Source organism: Priapulus caudatus, unplaced genomic scaffold, assembly GCF_000485595.1.
Source record: "Priapulus caudatus unplaced genomic scaffold, Priapulus_caudatus-5.0.1 Scaffold42, whole genome shotgun sequence".
Classification (NCBI taxonomy): Eukaryota; Metazoa; Priapulida; class Priapulimorpha; order Priapulimorphida; family Priapulidae; genus Priapulus; species Priapulus caudatus.
This window is the reverse complement of record NW_014577103.1, coordinates 644646-659722: the sequence shown is the minus strand read 5'-3', so window position 1 is coordinate 659722 and position 15077 is coordinate 644646. Positions and strand designations below refer to the sequence as shown.

Here is a 15077-nt window from a genome sequence, read left to right as displayed (position 1 = left end):
GCGTACGTGCCAGCGAGCGTGTGCGTGCGCGTGCGTGCGTCCCAGTGAGCGCGTGCGTGTGTGGCAATAAGCGTGTGCGTGCGTGCCAGCGTGTGCGTACGGGCCAGCGAGCGTGTGCGTGCGTGCCAGCGAACGTATGCGTGCGTGCCAGCGAACGTGTGCATGCGTGCCAGCAAGCGTGTGCGTGCGTACCAGTGAACGTGTGCGTGCGTGCCAGCGAGCGCGTGCGTGCGTGCCAGCGAGCGTGTGCGTGCGTGGCAGCGAGCGCGTGCGTGCGTGGCAGCGAGCGCGTGCGTGTGTGGCAATAACCGTGTGTGTGCGTGCCAGCGTGTGCGTACGTCCCAGCGAGCGTACGTGTGCGTGCGTGCCAGCGAACGTGTGCGTGCGTGCCAGTGAGCGTGTGCGTGCGTGCCAGCGAGCGCGTGCGTGCGTGCCAGCGAGCGTGTGCGTGCGTGGCAGCGAGCGCGTGCGTGTGTGTGTGTGGCAATAAGCGTATGCGTGCGTGCCAGCGAGCGTGTGCGTGCGTGCCAGCGAGCGGTGCGTGTGTGTATCTTCCCTTTCTCTCTCTCTCGCTCTCTCTCTCTCTCTCTCTCTCTCTCTCTCTCTCTCTCTCTCTCTTTCTCTTTCTCTTCTCTTTCTCTTAATATCTTTTTCTCTCGTTTCTCTCTCTCTCTCCTCTCTCTCCTTTTCTCTCGTTTCTCTATCTCTCTCTCTCTCTCTCTCTCTCTCTCTCTCTCTCTCTCTCCCTATCTCTTCCTCTCACTCTATGCTCGTGATATTATCAGGAGTAAGATAATATAGGAATATATTATCTTACTATATTATCATCCTATCATCCTATATAATCCTATATCATCTATAATATCATTCTATATTATCTTACTCCTGATATTATAATAGTAATATATAATTACTATAGGAATATATAACATTATTTGATGCTAGCTTACGGTGATCAATATTTGTAGTTTCCTGCTCCAGGTGGAGCTAGCGTTGTTGTATAGATTTACCTGGCAGATCGATAATGCTAACCTGTGACCATATGATACGGAAGTGAAGCCTACTTGTATGGCTGCTAGCTATGTGGCGCTGACAACAGGCGCATATACAGTGCTACGAATGGCGTTACGTTGTGCATGTCATCTACAGTCTTGCTCCTGGTTCAAAGCATTAGATCCGCAGAATCAAATCAAAGAATTGAGTAGGAACTAGACGGCAGCGCGAAATATCATCACATATAGGCCTCGGTGAGTTATTATTGTCACTGCTATAATAGATGTAGTACGAATCACGTACATGGTATATTATGGTACGTAATTACGTATGAGAATTATCAAATAGCGTTAGATTTACTAGAAGTACATGGTGAAATAAATCTGTTTTGTCACATGCCCCTAGTGATAGCTAGGATATTTATGCTGTTTGCAAGTTAGGCTATTTGTCGTTTAGTGGTGAGCGTTTTTTGTTAAAAATATAAGTACGCTGTATACGAAACGTATAAATGCTCTATATTTATCATGACGAGCTGAGGAGATATTTGTGTGTGTACATATGTGCCTATTTCGTGAAAGTTCTTGCGTTATCGTGAGTCTATAGACCGTATTTAATTTATAAACAATGTAAAAACGCGCTAAATGCGCGATAGGCAATCTTCTAAATATTTTACTTGTTGCCAAACGCAAGTACTATATATATATTATATATATATAGATATATATGTGTGTGTGTGAATCGTCAGTAATGTCAATATCCGTGATTATACACGTATAGCCAGCCCGTAATGATTTTGCCAAACGCAGGCATATATATATATATATGTACACACACACGAACACGCACACGCATGCACGCACACGCACACACATATATGAATCGTCAGTAATGTCAATATCAGTGATTATACGTACACCTGGCTGTGGCTCGCTACAGGTAGCCAGCCCGTAATAATTTTGCTGCTATATATTAGTGCCGTGTAGTTATTCACAGATTTTTAGAACCCCTCAGCGCGGGTTATTTATATATTAATGCCTGTTGTTGGGGGCACTATGCTCTCATAGTGTTGCTGAGGGAGGGTATAGTGCCCGAGCGGTAGCGAGGGCACTATTCCTTCCCAAACTATATATCTATCTCCCCAACTACTCCCCAACTATATATCTATCTATTTATTTATTGATCTACTGTATCTTTAGTAACAGTAAAGCTGTCCGTGCAAGCTGAATCCTGTTTAGACTGTTTTGACTTGAATCCTGTTGCTGCAGGGGCCCGTTTATTTTTTCCCGTTTTCGTGTTTTTTTTGCTTAGATGACCTCGGAGGTCAAATCCAATGTGCCCATGACATTCAGCATTAAAATTTACCCCAACTGAATGTCTTTGGACATTTCTAGAGTGTTTCATATTGATTTGCATTGAGAACAGACAAACAAACAGACATAAATTCACAAATATGTTTTAGATATACGCATTCGTCGCATAGTTTCGCATAATGTAGTATGCGGTCTATTATATAGTGCATGCGCAAAAATCTACTATTCTTGTAATGTAGATGTAATATCTCAGCGGAACGAGACAATGTGTTCTCCTTGTGAACATATAATGTAATGTTGTATGGTATTGTAACGTTGAACGAAATACATATTGTATCGTTGCCATTATTTATCACCACTGCGCGATGATATCTTGATTTTACACAATACACTGTTTCCATAGACGATGCCTCCTCCAAGGCTTCCTAACAGCTAATGTAATTCCTATTGAATCTGATTTGTAGGATTAAACATCAGTATTATTATTAAACCTGGCAATATCTACAGCTTGTCCGAGATAGCTACTTGAGTATTCATTAGATTTTGACATTATTCCTTTATATATTGTCGTTTTAAATTATTTCACTCTTATTTACATTTTTATTTAGATTTCATTTCATTTCCATTTAAGTTAAACATGGATTAAGCAGTTTAAATGAATTTAGAATAAAATGAAAACGAAATAAAAACAGAATAAAAACTGAAATGAAAACCAGATGAAAATTGTAAACAAAAATAAAAATAAAAATAAAAACTAATTGAAAATTCAAATAATCGAATAAAAAGGATAATTTAAAATAGCAAAACGAAATAAAAACCTGAGTAAGAAGAAGAGGAATATGTCGCCATTTTTGACGCAATATATGAAAATCATTTTAATGTACAGTAAATTGTTGGACCTAAGGAAAGTGTAAAAGCGTGGCCACGTTTACTTGCACAATCATTGAGCGGCATTATTTTTTGAAAAACTGGCACAGCTTTGCTAATTGAATGTGAAAAATACATAGTGGTTCCTTACGAAGATTTACGAGGTTATAAAACCTATAAAATCATACTAATTCTCTTAATTCTCTATAAGTTCGTGATTGTTTCTGTTGTAGGATTTGTGAACTGCACCCACAATGTCTGTTGATCGGAGTGCACCAACGTCACAGCTCCGTCTAGAATGGGTGTACGGCTATCGTGGGCACAAGTGTAAGAATAACCTCTACTACACCGAAAGTAAAGAAGTGGTATTTTTCGTGGCGGCCGTAGGTGTTGTGTTCAACAGCAGAGCACATAAGCAGCGCTTCTTCTTCGGACACAGCGATGACATCATTAGGTGTGTACGTCGATGTTAATATATATGAATGATGAATTCTTGTGTTGCTTAACCGAATGACTAAAGACTAAGTTGGTGTGATAAAATTTTCTGTCTCTCTCCCTGTTTCCGTGTAATAATTTATATACATATTTGCATTTAATATATTTATTTATTATTATATATTATATTATATTACATTACATTTATATATATATATATATAAGCGGCGTGTGCGTGCGTGCGTGCAAGCGCGCGCGCGTGTGTGTGTGTGTGCGTGCGTGTGTGCGTGCGTGCGTGCATGCGTGTGTCCGCATGTGCTTGCTTGCGTGTGCGTGTGTGTGCGCGCGCGCGTGTGTGTGTGTGCATGTTTCTTCACGTGTACACGAGTGCGTGCGTATAATGCGTGTGTGTGCGCGTGCGCGTGTGTGCTCGTGCGCACGGATATGTGCGTGTGTGTGTGCGTGCGCGTGTATGAGTGCGTGCGTGAGTGAGTGTAAGTGAGTGCCTGAACGAGTGCATGAGTGTAGCTAGGTGTATTATAGATGTGAATTATTGTGTATACAGAATGGCGATGGTGGTGGTCATATAGGGGCTGTATTGTAAAGGAAGTCTAGCCTGCTGATGCTGCATGTATTTTTTCGCGGATGCTTATTATTCATATTTAACGTTCGACATTGGTTACTGCAAGGATTTCTGCGGTTTCCGTGGAAGCCTGATTATTTACCGAACCGGTGTAATAACATCGCTGTACCTGGATGTAATATCAGTGTGGCTTCAATAGACGAATTCATATAAGTGTTTGTGAATGCTAGCGCATGTCGAATTATGATTACGCGTATAAGGTGTAATGGTACGGTCTATTTAACCGTCTGCCTCCGTATTACCTAATCATATTATTGGACAGTTGCTGTTGTTCTCGTCTATAACTATGTTCCCTGTCTTTATAAAATAGTTAGCAGCCCTGCATCAAGCTTCCTTGCCGTCGGGGTTGTTCTTTGTAACATGAACTAATATAGCATTATACACGTTGAATACACATTCTAGAATCGAGCCTCGTTTAATAAAATGAGATGTAAAATGAAGCCAAATATACCCATCACGGCCCATTGCGGCAGCTAAGCGTACTTCTACTATCTTCTTTTGCGATCTTTCAGTCTGGCGCTCCATCCAAACCAAAGCATAGTCTGCACAGGTCAAATTGGTAAATCGCCCTACATGTGTGTGTGGGAGAGCGTCACCATGAAAACCTTGTCAATTCTGAAGGACGGCCACACGACCGGCATCGCTGCTATCGACTTCTGCAACGATGGAAACGTGGGCAGCTTAAAATCGTTAATCAATAATAAATTAATAATATATATCAGACTTTTGCGAGAAAATGTGAAACAGTCGCAAATTTTTCCAGTTGTCATTTAAATATATACATCTTATACCCGACTTGTCTGTCCTCTGTAGATATCTTTCGCATATCTTGAATTTTGATCTCATTCTTGATCTTAATTGTTTTTAAGTATCATGCGCAATATACCAAGTATTTCATTAATAGCCATAGCCTTCTTCATTTTATCTTTTCATTTTCTTCGCCCTCTTCGTCTCCGTCTCCATCTGCATTTTCATCCCCACCTCTCCCTTGCCCCTCTTCTCGCCTTCTTGCTGTCTTTCACTTCTTTGCTGTTTTTGTGTATTACGCTATTGTAATATTATTATCATTCATAGATTAAGTAATTATTTATATAAATTGACTATGAATAAATAAATAAATAAATAATTATAGAATAATACCTAATAAATAATATTATTGCTTTAACTTTGCTAATGTACGGAGGTTACCTATAGGTGTACTTATACTTAATTTTAGAGACTGGTGTCAGTGGGCCTTGACAACTACTCGACCGTGAATGTTTGGGACTGGAGAAAGGGTAGAATCCTTGCTACTACAAGAGGACATTCAGACAGGGTATGTTACCACTAATTATACATTAGACCTGGCTTTACCCTTCACACACACGCTCGCACGCACGCACGCACGCACATACGCACAAACGCACACACGTAGCGAACGCACGCACACACCAAGCACGAACCACCGGCACTGCATACACGTATATAATCTTTACGGTATATATATATATATTATATATATATATATATTATATTATGTGTGTGTGTGTATATATATATCCTGTACGACTCAATATATTTTGTATAATTGAAATTTCGTTTTCTCTGTAACCATTCAGTCTCCTGGGCGACATAGGTCATTTTTTTAAACTCTCTCCATGTCGCTCGGTTGGTCGCCTTCCGCTCCATCTCTCTCCAAGTGTAGCCCTGCTTCTTGAGTTCCGCCTCCGAGTCTCGCCTCCAGGTTCCAGGAGGCCTTCCTACCCGACGTCTTCCTTGCGGGTTCCAGCTCAGCGCCGTGCGTATTATGTCGGTCGGTTTCTTCCGCAGTGTGTGGCCAACCCACCCCATTTCATTCTTCATTCTTTTATAGAGTTGAAAATTTATAATTTAGTTTTGATGGTGATAGCGCTCATCTAATTGAAATTTAGCAGAGTTTAATAATCATCGCGTTAATCTGGTTCCCCTGAATCAGCTACAGCTGAGATTTAGTTATGTCTGGTCGCACGCAGTTTATCTATCTTGCATTCACCATAGCCGCCTACGTCAATGCGGGCGATGTCGTTCTATTGACACGTCCTATCACGGTTACGACTGCGCTCAGGTTATTTATTATACGTTCCTGGGGTCCGTTGTCAGGTCCATCGTATAGTAACGACTATGGCTAATGCTAAGAATTAAAATAGATTAGAAAAAATATATATATATTGATCTCAGAGTCCGGGTACATCGGGTGTGTCCACCTCATTGTTTCACCACCCCCGTGTGCAGGTGATTGATATCCAGTTTCATCGCTTCACTGAGAATCGCATCGTGTCCTGCGGAGTCAAGCACATAAAATTCTGGAACCTCTGTGGAAACTCGCTTACGTGCAAGAAGGGTGTTTTTGGCAAGGTACTTTGTGCATGTATTTTTTTTCTCAAACGAGGAAGCGCTGTTAATCAAACTTGTTGTGAGCGGCTTGTGAGCTTTCAGTACTACGTGTAAATATATATATATATATATATAATAAAATAATATATATAAATATATATATATAAATAATAAGCCACACAGAATTTCTCAGTTGTTATTACTGTAGCGATAGGTGAGATTTGAAAATCGGACGGTATATACGTAACTACGAAATGAGCCGATGCTTTAAATAATTTAATCTGTTTAAATTGTTTTTCGTTGCCAGCTTGAGAAAATAGAAACAGTCCTCTGTTTGGCCTTTGCTTCTGGAGATGTCACATATTCTGGGATGACCAGTGGTAACATCTATAAGTGGCAGGGAACTAAGCTAAAAAATGTCATCGAAGATGCGCACAAAGTGAGTGCATTGTAATATTTAAAAAATGTTTTCGACATATATTCACATGCTTTCTATTTGATTATATATTTTTTTTATTATTGACAACGCGGGTTTATTTGGGCCATCTGGTCCGAGTTCTAACTTGGAACGGGTAGTCCATTACATTTATCACAGTGACATCGACTGTGCGTATGCCTATATATTTTATTCGGGTTTATTTGCATCTCGGCTGATATAAACCATGGCTGATATGTACTCATATGTCCACGCCCGCTTGTACAGGGCCCTGACCTATGGGATGTTGCACCAGAGTCAGTTTACGAGAACTAGCAATAGCTTTCAATGATGCCTCAAGAAATTTTACGTAAAAAAAATTAACTTTGCCTCTTGCTAACAGTTGTAGCAGGTGAGCGGTCTCGCCTATTGAACCTATTTTTAAATCGCTACTGCCGTTTAAGACATATGACAACCGGTGAGAGACTGTTGAAACCAATGTTCGCTCTAATTATTAGTAGTCAGTGTGCGCGAAAATCTTATGTTGTGCAAAAAAATTTCCTGTGACAAAGGTATGTGCGCACTGAATGGTTGTGCAAATGTAAACTTGAAATTGTTGCGAGATAATTTTGGCACAGACATTTTTTTTGCACAACATTAGATTTTCGCGCACACTGACTACTAATAATTAGAGCGAACATTGGTTTCAACTACGCCAATATCTACAGCTAATATATCTCTAATGGCGAATAAAACTGTATTGGGACGTTTTAATATAATACAAGTATGATTGCATTCTACGAAGTAACGTATTTAGTTAAGATTTTGTTCTATACTTTGAACTATATAACCTTTTGTGCGCATATTAATTTCCTTTGTGCGCTGGTTGCAAAACGTGTGCACGCGCACACACGCACAGCTTAGAGGCAACACTGGTTGAAACATATTGATTTTGTCACATGAGCAATAACATAAGGATGAAATGGCGCAGAGATATAACCAACATCCTTCGTCGAGTTGAAGATGCTGTACCAGTATTAAATAATGTAAATCCTCTAAAAAATGCATTGAAAAAACGTCGCTGAAACTTGAGTATGTGTTTTACTTTACCGATTGCTTTTCACCAAATTGTGAGTTTCCTTCAAAGGGAGCAGTTTACTCGATGGACACGTGCGAGGAAGGTTTCGTGACGGGAGGTAAGGATGGCTTCGTGATCACGTGGTCTTCGGATTTTAATATAATCGGGAGATTCAGCATGCAGGAACACGACGTCGGATACAAAGGTGAATGAGGGTTTCTAATTACCGTTCAATATTTGGAGGGTTTCCTTTCGTATACGCATTAAATCTGCTGTACACACACATGCACACGCACACGCACACGCACTCACATCACACAACACAACACCCCAGTACAGCGCACACACACAACACACACATCCGGTTCCACACACAGCACACACACACACCACACACACAACACGCACACGCACACATATATTATATCGAACAGCTTATTTGCGAAAACTGCTATAATCGATTTTTTTCAAAACATGATTTAAACGCACCGGATGTATAGTATGATGAACATAGGTACTGTGTAGCAGTTTTTTCTTGAAAACAGCCTACAATCATGGCTGCAGCCCCGATCATAGAATATGTTTTAGCTTACATCCAAAAAACCTTTAGTTGCAAAATACCTATATCTATCAGCACATTGTTTAACCCAAATGTTGTTTTTGTCGTTTTCATCGTCATTTTTCCAGAAATGGACATATGGCAAGTTTTGCACACAATAAGGGCTCTTCATATATAACGCGCGTTGGCTCTGACCTTGGAGTAATAAGCTGTATAAGCATATAATAAGCTCCAACTTCTGGCCAAAATCACGCGGACAACTCGTGCTAGCACCTAATAACGCGTGGACCCCGTCACCACGCGGCAAATTCTGCTGATCAGCTTACAATAATAACGACGCAGCTATTATTTATTATTATTTATTTATTTGTAGATTTCATAATATAATTAATAATAATAATAATAATAATAATAATAATAATAATATTAATAATGATAATAAATACGCAAATACGCAAATAAAATACGTTTGTGCTAACCTTAACGTAACGATTATTTTAATGAACTCGAAAAGTCCGACATTTTGTATGATGCTCATGAATGCTCGCGCGCGTAGGGTTGGTTGTGCGGTCAGTCTGCTGGCGGGATGACCGTGTCCTGGTCGGCACGCGGGATTCGGACATCATCGAGGTGTCAGGCCTCGGCGCCGAGTCGGACACGCTCAAGGTCGAATGCATCGCGCGAGGTCACGGTCAAGGTGAACTCTGGGCGCTGGCTGTGCATCCGAATCCGAAGAAGACCATCTTTGCGACGGGTAGCGATGACAAGACAATCAGGTAGCGGTGGATTTGTCTAAAATTGTATAAAAGCGTTCGTATTGAAAGTTGAATAAAAAATGCAAGAACATCTCTGTGATTTAAAAAATCTGTAAAATGGGGTTAATCATTTCTAAATGGTGAGATTTTCGTTCCGTATTTGTATTATATAATACCAGTTTAGCTAGTGCGCAGGTTTTTCAAATAATTAGCTTTCTTATGTGTACGCCTTAAATCCGTTTTCGCTTTATTAATGAATGGATCTATTGTCTTGGTACGCGGAACGCTTCACCAAGATCCGGCTTTGATCAGTTAACGTACTGCAGTTCTGTGTGCCTTCCTTCTGTACATGTAGCTCTGTCATTATGCTGCTGGTCTCATCCTGCATGGTACTGAGCTGTATATAGTAACATTATTATCATCATAAATGTACGTAATTATTACACACCGCTCAGTGGTGCATGACCTATATGGCTCTTTGTCACCGCAATCACGTGTTCCCCAGAATCTGGAGCATGGTGGACAATGCACTGCTCATGTGCACAAGCGTGCCGGATAAAGTGCGCTCGCTCGCATTTAGAGCAGATGGACTCCACCTAGCGGCAGGATTCTGCGACGGAAGCTTCATAGTATACCAAACGAAGTGAGCTGCAAAAATTATACATCTATGCGCGTGTACCCTATACTAATACTATAACGAATATCCTATATATAAGATAGATTATTGCACAGCGATGTCTTAAATAACCCTTTTATGAGGCACTTTATTGCTGCATAGAAGTTTACATTAGGGAATATGTAGAGGGCAAACATGACATACGTGGTCGTGGCACGAACTATTTAATTAGAGTCAACCTCGAATTACTTACATCAAATATATACTGTCAAACATACAAAACCCGTGGCTTAAATTATGTATGTAGTCATCATGAAGCTGGAAGCTGAAGCAAATCATAAATCATTATACATGAAGCTGGAATTAATTACTAGAGCATCCACATAGTTTCGGCTGGTATGTAACGTAATGGCTGTATTCTTGCAGTGACATGTCGCAGGTGGTGCATGGTCGTGACAGGAGAGAAGTCATACATGAGATGAAGTACTCGCCTGATGGAGACTTCCTTGCCGTCGGTTCCAATGACAACCATGTCGACATCTACGAAGTGCACGCCAACTACAAGAGGGTGAGAGCTACTAGGCGTGTGGGAGGCATGATCAGCATGTTCGCTTGTTTTTCGTTTTTCGTTCATCTCGTATATATATAGTCTGTGCGCGCATCCCGCTCTTGTCGTTTTTGCTCCTTCCACCCCTCCATAGGTATTTACTGTGATGTTTACTTATGATCATATTATATTATAATCATTAATTATGAGGTCAATCCACTGTTTGACAAATGAGATCGAAACAGCATGTGCATAACAAACGTTAGCTTCAGTTTTGTGCAGCCTGGATCTAGCCCTCCTCATCTTGTGCAACCCTTCATGCCAAGATTCACGTCCTACCGTATTGGCAAAAAGGCTATTAGGAGTTATAACCGGTTCCAATTGTATTTGTAGATATTGAGCAGTGTTGTTGGCACCTAGATTCTAATTGAACTATGCCATCTGGTTGTGATGTGTTTAGAAATTATTTCAATTAATTATTGCTTTAATTAAAAATTGAAGTGTTTAAACTCAACTCGCAAACAGTTTAAAATAAATCTTTTAGACAAAAAATGCTGCCACCTCAGGATGATAAATGCCTATGTGTTACAGGTAGGACATTGCTCGGGTAGCTCCAGCTTCATCACTCATCTGGACTGGTCACATGATGGCAGCTACGTACAGACTAACAGTGGCGCCGCCGAGCGGCTATTTTTCAAAATGCCTGGTACGTTGCACCACTGATCTCTACTATACTAACGTAGTATAGTTAGTATAGTTAGTATAGTTAGTATAGTTAGTATAGTAGAGATCAATGCGTTGCACGTACAACCGGCTGTTTCGCTTTGCAATGATACGTCATTACAACAGATGTTTAATTTGCACGATGCATTCTGTATTATGCTACCATAATGAATTATCTCACTAGTGCTTCGGTCATTTTGTACGTATTACCAAATCATGCTGTGCAAGCTTTCTCAACTTCAAGAACAAATATAATGTTGCTAGGCTCAATAATCTATGCGCATGCGCTGTTTACACTAGGCGGGCCAAGGTGCTACCACGCACATATCTTCTTATTCCTCTTTAACAGCAGTTTTTGCCACTTAAAAATAACCTAACAAAGAAACGGGAGCGCATCCTAATATGCTTGCCATGAAATATCGAGATGTATAAAATCAGGGGTGAATTATGACAAATTTTTGTCATTATATTGTCAAATATTTGTCATTATTCACCCCTGCTAGAATCCCGTCTAGGGAATTTAACCGCGGAGATCTTGATTCACTGATTCTAATCGCTGTCGTAGTTCGACGCTTACTACATGCGCTCTCTCTCTCTCAGGTATATAAGTTGCGACATTAAATTTTGATTCCGTAAATGTATTTCGGCGGCGCTTACTGCAAGCGCTCTCTCAGGTATATAAGTTGCGACATTTGATTGCGTAAATGTATTTTTTCGGCAGAGGGGAATCGCGTTACCAGTGCCGACGAGATTGCTGCTATACAGTGGGCAACGTGGACGTGCGTGCTCGGATCGGAGGTCAACGGCATCTGGCCGAAGTACACGGACACGAACGACGTGAACGCCGTAGACGTCTACATGGACGGAGAGGTCATAGTGACCGCCGACGACTTTGGCCTGGTCAAGCTGTTACGGTTTCCGTCTCCGAAGAAAGGTGAGAAATGAAGTGACTAGCGTTGCGTTGCAATGTTATATGCGTGTTGTTCTCAAGAGGCAATATCGCACGCTCTGAATGTAATAACTATTCTGTTCTATGTATTTCTTCTATGTAATAATTCTAATAGACGCGAGAATAATATATTCCGCTTTCTGATAAAAAGGATGATTGTGAAATATTTTGCTCTTTGTTGTGTTGTGTACTGTCTATTGATCTATTCCAAACACCAGGTGGCAGTCCCCACCATACTCATCGCTATGCTCATGTCCAGTAACATACAAGCGTACGGTCCTACGTAAAGCTATAATTACAAAAAAGTAGTGTCTAAAAGATATGCAATGTTCTGCAGCCATAGCAATTTAATTAAAAAATATTTCAATTCAACATTCGAAAAACTACATTTAATTTTATCAAGAGCTAACAATATATGTATTATTAGCGCTTGATTTTATCTATATTCACATACTCGTTCATATAAACGAGGGCTAATAGTTAATAAATGGCTAATTAAAAATGATTTGATATGTAATATGCTTGAATTAAGTCAGCATGCAGGCGTACGCAAGTGACAACGCAGTCTATCAATTATTCAAGTGGTATGATAAATCTCTCTTCCGCGCGCACCTCCTTATAATTATACTCCCTATATTACTAGTCGTAAACCACACACAGTGGAATGCTCTCTCCCGTCGTATCGGTTTAATCAATAACTGACAACCTCGGGTGATTACGTGACAAATAAGCAATTGGTGGTTACAGATCTTAATTATGTATTACTCGCCTGAATCTTCCGGTTCGAAATTTTCTTCCCGCAGTCGCCAAGTTCCGAAAGTACATCGGCCATTCAGCCCACGTGACCAACGTGAGATTCTCGAGCGATTACAGTCGAGTTATCTCGACAGGTGGCGCTGATCAGGCCATCTTCCAATGGCGCTTTCTAACAACGGATGCCGTGGAAACAGGCCGTTCTGACGCTAGCGAGCTGACGGCCATGTACGAGATAGCAGGTCGGTATTGTGCAAATAATGTGTAGTAGAACCAAAAAGGGGAATTTAATATATTATAGGATATTTGGTAGCAATAGCATTTGGTAGAATTTAGATCGATCGAATATATATATATACCTTATATTATATATATATATATATATAACTCTTATATTATATTATATATAATAAATAAATTAAGTAAATAAATAAAATAAATAATAATATATATATATATATATATTTATTTATTTATATTAGCTCTAGAGAGAGAGAGAGAGAGAGAGAGAGAGAGAAAAGAAATTGAAAGAGCAAGAGAGAGAGGACGAGGGAGAGAGAGAGAGATAGAGAGACGAGACAGAGAGAGTGACGATCAGAGAGAGAGATGAGAGAGAGAGAGAGATAGTGCGCGCGAGAGAGAGAAAGCGAGAGATTGTCTGTAATATTACACTTTAGACTGACTAAAAGGAATCTATTCAGCGCACGAGGCTTTTACACGGGTTATGCCCTAACAGTCCCCTGCCGTCACCAATCCAATGAACCATTCCAATTTTGGTATACAAATAATTATACAAATATATTATAGATTATAAAACTGTCCAATGCATCCGCTCTGGATTACCGAAAATTTTGCTTAGTCTTTGGAATCATTCTTGCTCACATCATTCACGTTGAGCATGCACTACCATGTTTGTTTTTTCGATTGTAGCCTGTTTTCAGAAGAGGTGTTCGTTTGTTGGTGAAACACGATTTGTTTAACGACTCGAAACGTGATGGTTATAAGAAAAATCCTTCTGATCTGTTTGATGACATGAGCTAACGGCCACCTGTCAATCGCACGTCCCATTTAAACTAGGGACCTGATTCTAAGTGCAAAGTCTACGCATTAACACATCCAACTTTCATTTATCATTTTGACATTCACAAGTCTCCTATGGTATTTTTCATTGCACGTTCTACAGTTCCTACTCGAGACTGTGTGCGCACTTCAGTACTTGAATAGAACACTTAAACAGAGTTAGTAAACCAATACACGCCATTAAAGCGCGACAAACGACAACCAAGGATCGTTTCTTTCATTTCTTATACTTCCGTGAGATTTCGGGAACATTCTTCCTCACTATACATATATTTATATAATAAATTTATATAAATGTATACACTATATTTAAATTTGGCGCAAATGGAAATTCACTATCGTCTGCTCTGTTCGTATACTGGAAGCAGCTACTGTCGAATCAGACAGCGACGAGAGCAACTCGGACGTGTCTGACTACGAAGGTCTGGATTCCGAGGTGGAGCAGGAGAATCAGGTGCTGTACGAGCGCCCTGTGCGCCCGATAGAGGGCGCTGTAAGGCCCCACAACGATGAGCCGCAGACAAGGACGAAAAGCCCTGGCGAAGGGCTTTATCTGAAACACGTGTTCGGGTAAGTACCTCGCCGGCGTCACGTGTTTTATGCCCGGTGGCGCCCGCCCGCAGATGTTTGTGTAAGATCTGTAGTAGTAACGTAATAGGGGTAACTGGTGAGAGTGTGTTATTTCTAGTAGTTGCTTGATTACAATAATAATAACAGCTTTCCTAAAAAAATGTTTTTGTTTGTTTATATGTATGTATGTATGTATGTATGTATGTGCGTGCGTGCGCGCGCGTGCATGCGTGTGCGTGTGTGTATATATAATTATTTAAATAATATTCATAAATAAAGTTTATATTGAGGAACGTACCTTTAAGATAGTATATATATATATATATATATATATATCTGCTGTACCGTACATCCGTCCTTCGGCCGTACAGCAGTATTACTCGCCTGAATCTTCCGGTTCGTAAATTTCTTCCGCAGTCGCCAAGTTCCGAA

At 40.4% G+C, this 15077-nt stretch overlaps 1 protein-coding gene across 1 annotated transcript in view; it reads left to right on the top strand.

Annotated features, from left to right (window-relative positions):
- Positions 1 to 3424: 3424 nt before the first annotated feature.
- Positions 3425 to 15077, top strand: part of LOC106820573 (echinoderm microtubule-associated protein-like 6) — a 41338-nt gene continuing 29685 nt past the window's right edge. The window contains 13 exon segments of the mRNA XM_014825083.1: positions 3425 to 3624; positions 4761 to 4920; positions 5465 to 5563; positions 6499 to 6621; positions 6908 to 7039; positions 8163 to 8298; positions 9209 to 9428; positions 9913 to 10050; positions 10450 to 10591; positions 11162 to 11276; positions 12015 to 12227; positions 13046 to 13195; positions 14441 to 14645. Of these exon segments, the coding sequence (XP_014680569.1) occupies positions 3425 to 3624; positions 4761 to 4920; positions 5465 to 5563; positions 6499 to 6621; positions 6908 to 7039; positions 8163 to 8298; positions 9209 to 9428; positions 9913 to 10050; positions 10450 to 10591; positions 11162 to 11276; positions 12015 to 12227; positions 13046 to 13195; positions 14441 to 14645 (2033 nt within the window).